Source organism: Tigriopus californicus, chromosome 2 (genome assembly GCF_007210705.1).
Source record: "Tigriopus californicus strain San Diego chromosome 2, Tcal_SD_v2.1, whole genome shotgun sequence".
In the NCBI taxonomy this organism is placed as follows: Eukaryota; Metazoa; Arthropoda; class Copepoda; order Harpacticoida; family Harpacticidae; genus Tigriopus; species Tigriopus californicus.
In genome coordinates, this window is record NC_081441.1 from 2083065 (window position 1) to 2090990 (window position 7926).

Genomic DNA, 7926 nt, shown 5'->3' on the forward strand with positions numbered 1-7926 from the left:
ACCGAACAAATTGATATCCTCGCTGTTCTCCTATAGTTATAATCAGGAGCATGAGTCTAAAGCTCACTTCAAAATTGGGCCGTCACTCGTGCACCCAATCAATGTTATCAATCAAGAAGCTTAATCAATATATGTTTACTTGATACACATTTAGGGTTTTGCTTCAGTATTTTTCCTTCAAATATAGGACCTCAACACATTCACTTTGGGGCTCGTCCAATCGTCTTAGATCCTGCTTGAAATATCCAAATAAGTTGAAAAAAAAAAAAAACTAGAGCGGTGAGATTTTTAAACTTCCCGCTGTCCTGAAGGATGTGCTTGAGCGTCGTACACTCTGTACACTCTTTAAGAGTACAGCTGTTCCAACCAATAAAGGGGAGTCAATGAATGTTCTCTCTGATCAGAAGGGAGAGAAACAATTCGCGCTAATGTGAAGATCGAAGATGTCAACCATAGCCAAAAATATCTTGCAGAGGTAATACTTATCCACACGATCTAAATTAGCTTCATTACAAGCAATCTCTACCATAGGTGTGCCAGTTTGGGTGGACCCGGATTGCAATTTTCCCGATCCTTAAATGCCAATCGCGCCGTGGTAACTAAAATCGGCCGAACAATCTACGAGAGGACCTATCCGGATACGTTGATGGTTAAACCCGATGGATCCACGATCCGAATCCGATATCATATCCCAAGACAAATCATTAAAGTAAGACCGACATTTCCATTGGAAGATTGATGGATCGCGACTAACTTTAGAGGATGTTTCAGTTACCTTTTGACATTCAAGAATCTTCCATGGCGGACTTGAAGAGGATCAAAGCTCTTCGAACCCAACGAGAGAAGAAGACAGACGTTGGCGAGGACCTTAAAGTGAAAGCATTCGACCCTTTGGACTACTTGAATTGATCCTGCCAGGGATATCATTTTTTATAAACTTTCATTTCGTGATCTAAAAGTTGTAGTCTAGTTCAGTAGCCTGAAGCAAAATGGCTGATGTGAAGGAAGGCTTTCTGTGTCCCATTTGTATGGAGGATTTGGGCGACGTGATCCAGTTGCAAGTGCACTTCGAAGAGAAACATTCCAAAGAAGATCCTGTGTTTATCCAAGGTCTCAAGGACTTATTCGGCAAGGCCAAGAGGAGAGTGCTCAATTCTGAAGCCTTCAAAACCAACCTTCCGGATCTGCAGGCAGAACAAAAGACGTGGGATTCGCTCATTGAAGTGCAATCCTTAGACTCCAACATTCACCCTGCCTCGGGTCTCCATTCCTCTCATTGGGAAGATCCTGATCTGAAAAAACTCAAGACCAGTCATACGAGTGTTTTCTTGGAAGAGAGGCGGAAACGTCAGGGGCGTAACAAACGCACTAATCAAGTCCTCATCCGTCTGGAGAAGTTGGTTCGGAATTATCCGCATGATCCAGCCAAGCGTCGGGTTCATGAGCAAAAGATCGTGCCTTGGATTGACGAGGACAATGTCAAGTTGTGTCCCAATTGTGCCAAAAGGTTTAACTTTGCTCGACGCAAACACCATTGTCGTTTGTGCGGCGGGGTCATCTGCAATGATTGCTCTACACCGACCTCTCTCGACTTGGCCAAGAAAGTCACTCAGCCGATCGCGGATGAGGACGATCAGGCCACTCGGAATATTGTGGAGGATCCAATGGACTCTGAGCCAAATGGCAATTCGTCGTTCATGGCCAAATTGGGCAACTTGACTCCGAATAAGAGATCGGGCTCGCAAGAAAGTATCAACTCTATCATGTCCAATGTGCTGGATCTTAAGGTCAAGGATGATCAATTGCGAACTTGTCTCCTGTGTGCCGAGATCTTGAGCAACGAGGCTCAACGACTTGACGCCATCACACAAGATACGCTCTTGGTTCGATTGTATGAACAACTCAAGAACCATATGAGAGAGGGGAGTGAGATCAGTCTGGAGTACTGCCGAATGGCTCACAGTCTCAACTCTGGGGAGGAGGACTACCAACTCGATGAAGCCAAATACTTGAGGGTCAAGGTTCTGAAGATTGCCGAAAATATCGACATTCTGTCACGCAAGATTTCAAAGTTGGGCGACACTCAGAATGAGGAGACCACGACGCATCGAGCCTCTCCTTTGGAGCTCAAGCTTCAGCAACGGATTCGTGCCATGGCCGTGGATTTCATCAAGGATACACTCATCTCGAAGATTCCAGTGCTCGTCTCCGAGGAGGAATACGACAAGATCAAACGCGAGCGAAAGCAGACTGCATCCAAGAAGATTGCCCAAGAACGTGAGGCCGCCAAGACTGCCAAGGCCAAATTCGAGCAAAATGAAGCACTCAAGCGAACCAAATCTATGTTGACAGCGCCTTTGATTCGGGACGAGGTCATGAATCTGGTCAGAAACTCCAGTACCGCCCCTAGAACCAAACCCAACCCCAAAAGTAAGTTTCCAAGCTTCCAAGCTCTAAATATCAATATAATAACACGATGTGTACCTTTCTCATCATTGACAGGACCCGTGGAGTATGGCCCGGGCTTCGTTCTCACTTCCTCGCCTAGCCAGAACTTATCCGCGTCCGAAGATCCAATGGTGCAACAAATTCAAAACCTCAAACACTTCATCCAAGAGGCCAAAAAGCTGCGCAAGTTGGACGAAGTCCGCTCACTGGAAGAGAGCCTCCGCGACATCCAAGCCGAATATCAACGCATCCAAGCTGAGCGGGCCGAATTGGAGGCTAATTTCACGGACTTTAAGGGCATCTTTCATAAGACTTCTCCCTCGAAGGCCTTCACGTCGGAGAGTGTTCAGCCAGAGGAGAGGGACGAAGAACCCTCCGATCCTTACGATGCGTCCGGGAAGAATCCCTTCTTTTAGTCTTCAATAAAGCCAACCGAAATAAGCATCTTGTTACTTGGGGGATCAGTCACCCTGAAACTTTGGGAGCTAGGTCGTTAGCATTTATTTGTGTCAAAACAAGGCCATCAAGTCCAATCAGAATCCTTTCGAAGGCTTCAAAGGGAGCTCAAGAGTCCGAGTTTATTCCGTCATTGTCCATATCTTACAACGCCATGTCTGGAGGTAACTCGAGAACGCATGAACATTCACTTGGCCATTGATAGCATTGTGATATATAGATCGATGTATGCTCTCGCCCTCTAGACGAATCCGGGGATTCCCCTGCGGGTTCGCCCGGTGGGGTGGATCTGGACTCTTCCAAAGAGTCACTCACTTCCTACAGCAACGAGCGCCGCCGTTCTGAGCGCGTCAAGCGCGAAAAACCAGATTACTATGACGCGTTGGATTTTGAGCACAAACGCACGAAAAGTCCCGGGCGAGGACGGAGAGCCGAAAAGGGCGTGTATAACACCCCAGGGCGGAGCCCTAAGGTGGAAGGGCGAGGGCGAGGACGGGGTCATGGGTCCAACTCGCCTTCCTCGTCCTCGGGTCGGGCTCACCTCACGTGGAAGAAAGGTTAGAACTATTGGGTAGTCGGATTCAGCGGATCGATGAGCCGTAGACAAAATGAGGCGGTACATGTGGTATTTTCCTTCTTGCGTGTTTTGCCTTACATGGCCCTTGAAATGCTGGACGGCCTCGGCCAACGCTGACTCCATGCCCGACTCCATGCCCGCTGGATAGTTCAATTCTATTTTGACGGCGCTCTTCGAAGGCGACCTCTCTAACTTACGATTTTTGACAGAGACAGTGACAAAGAATGGTTTTATTTATATATATACTGATTTGTGTTGAAGGCACCGAGGACGACGAGGATGATCGCGAGCGACGTCGCCGCAAACGGCCCCGACATCGCGAGAACGAGAACGAGGACTTCATGATGGAAGACTTAACTGCGGAGAAGATCCTTCAATGTCGCGTGGGCCTGGCCGAGATCAACCGAAAACTGGGTGTGGTCATGGTCCAGCCCAATTGAATCATCCGCTAGTAATTCCTGCCTTGCGTACTATTCTTGTATGTATGTAATAAATCTCTAATTTTGACTCAACTCGACGAGCCACCCTGCGCTCTGTACACATCATTTCTAAGCCTCTCAATCATCAATCATTTACAACTTAAGCCTGCCATAAATAGCCACGTACAGGATTTTGGGTTCCATTTCATCAACTCTAAAGAGCTATCCATCGAACACCTCTGAAGTCCTGACGTTCTGACCTTGTAATATTCCTTTTTGGCGCAAGTTATAAAAATCAGCTCATCCTCCTCATCAGCTGATGTTGCTTCAGTGGTTCCTTATCATCGAAACTTGTCGCACAACACGCACACTTGGTCAAGGAGACTCATCAGCAGGCGTTTCAGGACCTGGACCTCGCCTCCTTCTTCGTGTAGCTTGCTTGCAAGGCTCATATATCACGTTGTCAACTTGACTGAATTGGACTCCAGCGCCCCAAGTGCCCCTCAGGCTTAGGTCTGGCGAACTGCAGAGGAGAGACACGAATCTTATCAGTTCGAACTCAATCAGACCGAATCAAAACTCGATAGATTTTGACTGTTGGAAAATAAAGGCGGAAATCGACCGTGATCAGTCACTGTTATGGCCCAAGGTGCCCGCAATGGGGGCCCCGAACAGGCTGGTGGAGGAGGTGGAGGAGGTGGAGGAGGCTCAAGCCAGGCCTCGGAAATGCACCGCCTTTCGTAAGTTTCGGTCTCACAGGTGGCCATGCCATACATATTTCTGCCATGGATAGTGATCATTTTTCTTTGTAGGAGGACGGGGGACTCATTGTATGAATTGCTGGAAATACCCAAAGACTCCACCTCGCAAGATATCAATAAACGATATCGGCGCTTGGCCCTCAAATACCATCCGGATAAGAATCCCAACAATCCGGAGGCGGAGGAAAAATTCAAAAAGATCAACTACGCCAAAACCATCTTGTCCGACGAAAAGAAACGCGTGATCTACGACAAACATGGCTCTTTGGGGCTCTACATCGCCGATCAATTCGGCGACGAAGTGGTCAGCACGGTCATGATGTTCTCATCCGGTTGGTTCCAGGTAAGGTCCATCCATACAACTGTTCCATGAATACGCCAAAGCATACACGGAGGAACCCCCACCCCCCAAAAAAAACGATCTTCTGATACTGTCGAGGGCTTAAAATCTACATTACACGGACCATTAGATTTAGAGATATCATGCAGCATGCCAAAGCCGATTCGCTTGTTTCCAGTTTTTGACAGTCCGACTGTCGAGATTTGAGACGATTTTCTTGGTCTATTCAAGCTAAAATGCATCCAACCTTTGATGCGATCCTTGTTATTTTCAGTGTCTCTTTTGGAGTTGCTTCGCGCTCAGTGGGTGTTGCTGCTGTTGTTGTATGTGTTGTTGCTGCAATTGCTGTTGCGGCAAGTTCACGCCCAAAGTGGATGATGACTTGGATGACATGCCAGACCTGGCCGATTTCGAGGTAAGCCCCCAGGAAGTGCTCGGTTATTATTAAAATGTTGTTGGCCGCTCACGCCAATCCAGAGGCTCGGATTTGATATTAATTTCTCACTTAAATGATTAGAGAACCGCTCTTTAAGGAACGAAACCGTCACAGTGATTCACTAACTTGATCATGAATCTCGAAGGCCCGAAGATTTTTTACCATTAGATCTGTACCAATAACTTTCAAAACTTCACTAGTTACAATGACATTGATGTCAAATGGAATTGATCGGTGTCCCCATGTACTAATGTTCTAATTTCATTTGTAATTAATTGCAATTACTCAGAAGTAGTAGTATTGTGCATTGCAAGTACCACTCAAGGGCACAATGTTTATATAGAGCAATGGTAAAGAAGAGAGAAAAAAAAATAGGAAACCCAAAGTACAATGCAGTAATTATATTTTTGGTTCTTTTAGACTTAATTCAATTCCTCCCCCTTTCGTTTTCCCGACAATTTGGAAATATTTCATGTTTTATAAGTTATAACACTTCTTTGATCTCTGAACGTTTTAAAATGAGTTAATCTCACGGACTTTGATTTCAATTGTAATATTTTTTCATTTCTCTGACTTCGATAGCAATCAAATGAAGATACAATATCAAATATGTACAGTAACTATGATTTCAATTGGATTTGGGGACTGGGGTCAGAGAAATGAGCCAGCGAAACCATCTCTTCGTCCGTATAAAATTTCGATAGGCAGTGTTCTAGTCAGTATCAGTTTTGGTTCTCCGTTTGTGGGTGTGGTAAGCGTGCAAAAGTTTCCTTGAGAAAGATCGGGGAGGAGAATCGAACCGGCAACCCCTCTCATGTTTAAAAAAACTGCGCTACCCACTGCACCACGTCTCCTCCCACGTCTTACGTTACGCGTCAGCTTGTTTCCACTTTTTAATGCGCATTCCATAATGCGCACTGGAACTGAAAACAAATGTTATTAAAATGTATATAAATGTTTATTAGAACTATAGGGGCTGTGGGATGATGAGAATCTTCCATGAAACCAGAAAAAAAGTAGATTCGAGTAATATCGTTGTACCTGTCGTGAATATTTCATTCACGTTGTGTCGCAAATGGTAAAAGGCAGCATCAGCCAGCCAAAAACAGAGTGCTAGAAATTTGATTTCAATAGATTATTCCAAAACGCAAATTGATTCGAAAAAGTTCGATCACCATATGTTCTTGTTTTTATTGCGATGTTTTAGATAGACATCGTTATGGTTACAAAAGTAAAGGGAATGGTAAACGTGGAGGCGTTCACCGTAAAGAACACAGTTGCAGGTCGAACAGGGATGAATTATTTTTTTTTGCGAGCATGTGACATAGTGGTCTGTGTCTAAAGCCTCTTTGAAGATGTTTCGTTGTCTGACTGGTCAAGGGGGATATAAAAGATAGTACGGCTTCGCCAAAAATATGAAGGAATGTCGGGCAAACGATTATATTCGTCGCAATAGGTAGCTAGCTGATCGAAGAGAGTTAGTCGCAGACCAGAAAACCCTCTACCAAACTTTAGGGTCGACAGTCTGTTGACCGCAATATTTTGAAACCAGGATCTAAGGGTATAGATTGAAGTGAGGAAGTAAATTCTGGAATTGTTGCAATGGATTGGAAGCCCAAGGTACCGTTTGAGGTATTTAGAAAACACCGAGTCCGCAGAACCCCAAGCGTTTTGTGAAATTGGAGATGTGATCCAGATTCATGTGCATATTCATATATGATAATATATGATCACCAAATGAAGTAATTGTATCTCTAGGCAAACAGTGATAATGAAGAGCCGCCTTCTCGATCAGACCACTCCAACGGGGCCATCACGATTGAACCCTTGGCGTCGAGTTCCAGCCCAGTCAGAGACGGTGCGGAAAGTAAAAGCTCGTCTCCTAATCACGCAGATGGGCCCGCGGTCATTGCCCTTCCTCCCCCGTTACCTCCCCGTCGAGACACGGCCAATGAAGGCACGCCTCTGAATGTGGATGGAGGTAACCCTGTTTACTCTGAAGGTTAGACCCACTTCAACTTGATCTCATCTAGTCAATAAGCGAGTCAAATGTGCATTCTATCAGTTGTAACAGGTGAGTCTGTCACTAGCAGTGTCTGAATGTCATTTCCTGCCTGTATGGTAGTTTAAGCTTCAGAGGGATGATGCTCTTTTTTTTTTTTTTTTTTACAATTTTACAAATTTCCATCAAGTTGTGAAAACGAATCAGTGAATGTCTGACCCCAAGTGATAGAGCTCACACGGCTTCATAGATGAGATTCCAAGTGGGATTTTACCACTTATTGCATATATCTCGATCAAGCCAAGGTTTGACAAGTTGATACATATATACATTTATAGACAACAGAATGGAGATCTAGTGAACTTTACATTATGAACTCAACATTTGGGCCGTTTCATACCATTCTGTAACACTGATCATATGCATCTCATTTTTCAGGAAAAAACGTGCACCTTGAATCACAATGACCAATTCAACAATCATCCTG

The 7926-nt window shown here is 45.1% G+C and overlaps 4 protein-coding genes across 4 annotated transcripts in view; all 4 read left to right on the forward strand.

The window, feature by feature from the left end:
- The first annotated feature begins 316 nt into the window (after positions 1 to 316).
- LOC131877216 (large ribosomal subunit protein mL55-like) lies at positions 317 to 931 on the forward strand. The gene is made up of 3 exons (XM_059222823.1): positions 317 to 475; positions 532 to 709; positions 772 to 931. The coding sequence occupies exons 1-3, from the start codon at positions 444 to 446 to the stop codon at positions 907 to 909; spliced, it is 348 nt and encodes a 115-aa protein (XP_059078806.1). The 5' UTR covers positions 317 to 443; the 3' UTR covers positions 910 to 931.
- Positions 932 to 989: 58 nt separating this feature from the next.
- Positions 990 to 2890, forward strand: LOC131877212 (rabenosyn-5-like). The gene is made up of 2 exons (XM_059222818.1): positions 990 to 2430; positions 2503 to 2890. The coding sequence occupies exons 1-2, from the start codon at positions 990 to 992 to the stop codon at positions 2862 to 2864; spliced, it is 1803 nt and encodes a 600-aa protein (XP_059078801.1). The 3' UTR covers positions 2865 to 2890.
- A 17-nt stretch (positions 2891 to 2907) lies between these two features.
- LOC131877215 (uncharacterized) lies at positions 2908 to 3993 on the forward strand. The gene is made up of 3 exons (XM_059222822.1): positions 2908 to 3068; positions 3150 to 3461; positions 3743 to 3993. The coding sequence occupies exons 1-3, from the start codon at positions 3059 to 3061 to the stop codon at positions 3919 to 3921; spliced, it is 501 nt and encodes a 166-aa protein (XP_059078805.1). The 5' UTR covers positions 2908 to 3058; the 3' UTR covers positions 3922 to 3993.
- Positions 3994 to 4154: 161 nt separating this feature from the next.
- Positions 4155 to 7926, forward strand: part of LOC131877214 (dnaJ homolog subfamily C member 5-like) — a gene marked incomplete in the record, with an annotated part of 4177 nt that continues 405 nt past the window's right edge. Inside the window, 5 exon segments of the mRNA XM_059222820.1 lie at positions 4155 to 4640; positions 4713 to 5004; positions 5276 to 5416; positions 7196 to 7418; positions 7878 to 7926. Coding sequence (XP_059078803.1) covers positions 4540 to 4640; positions 4713 to 5004; positions 5276 to 5416; positions 7196 to 7418; positions 7878 to 7906 — 786 coding nt within the window.

Bases quoted from the DNA above. Each gene is read 5' to 3' on its own strand.
- LOC131877212 (XM_059222818.1), top strand. From the start codon at position 990: ATGGCTGATGTGAAGGAAGGCTTTCTGTGTCCCATTTGTATGGAGGAT. The intron at 2,431-2,502 runs GTAAGTTTCCAA...CATCATTGACAG, and splicing joins AACCAAACCCAACCCCAAAA to GACCCGTGGAGTATGGCCCG.
- LOC131877215 (XM_059222822.1), top strand. The intron at 3,462-3,742 runs GTTAGAACTATT...TTTGTGTTGAAG, and splicing joins TCACCTCACGTGGAAGAAAG to GCACCGAGGACGACGAGGAT.
- LOC131877216 (XM_059222823.1), top strand. From the start codon at position 444: ATGTCAACCATAGCCAAAAATATCTTGCAGAG. The intron at 476-531 runs GTAATACTTATC...TCTCTACCATAG, and splicing joins GCCAAAAATATCTTGCAGAG to GTGTGCCAGTTTGGGTGGAC. The intron at 710-771 runs GTAAGACCGACA...AGGATGTTTCAG, and splicing joins TCCCAAGACAAATCATTAAA to TTACCTTTTGACATTCAAGA.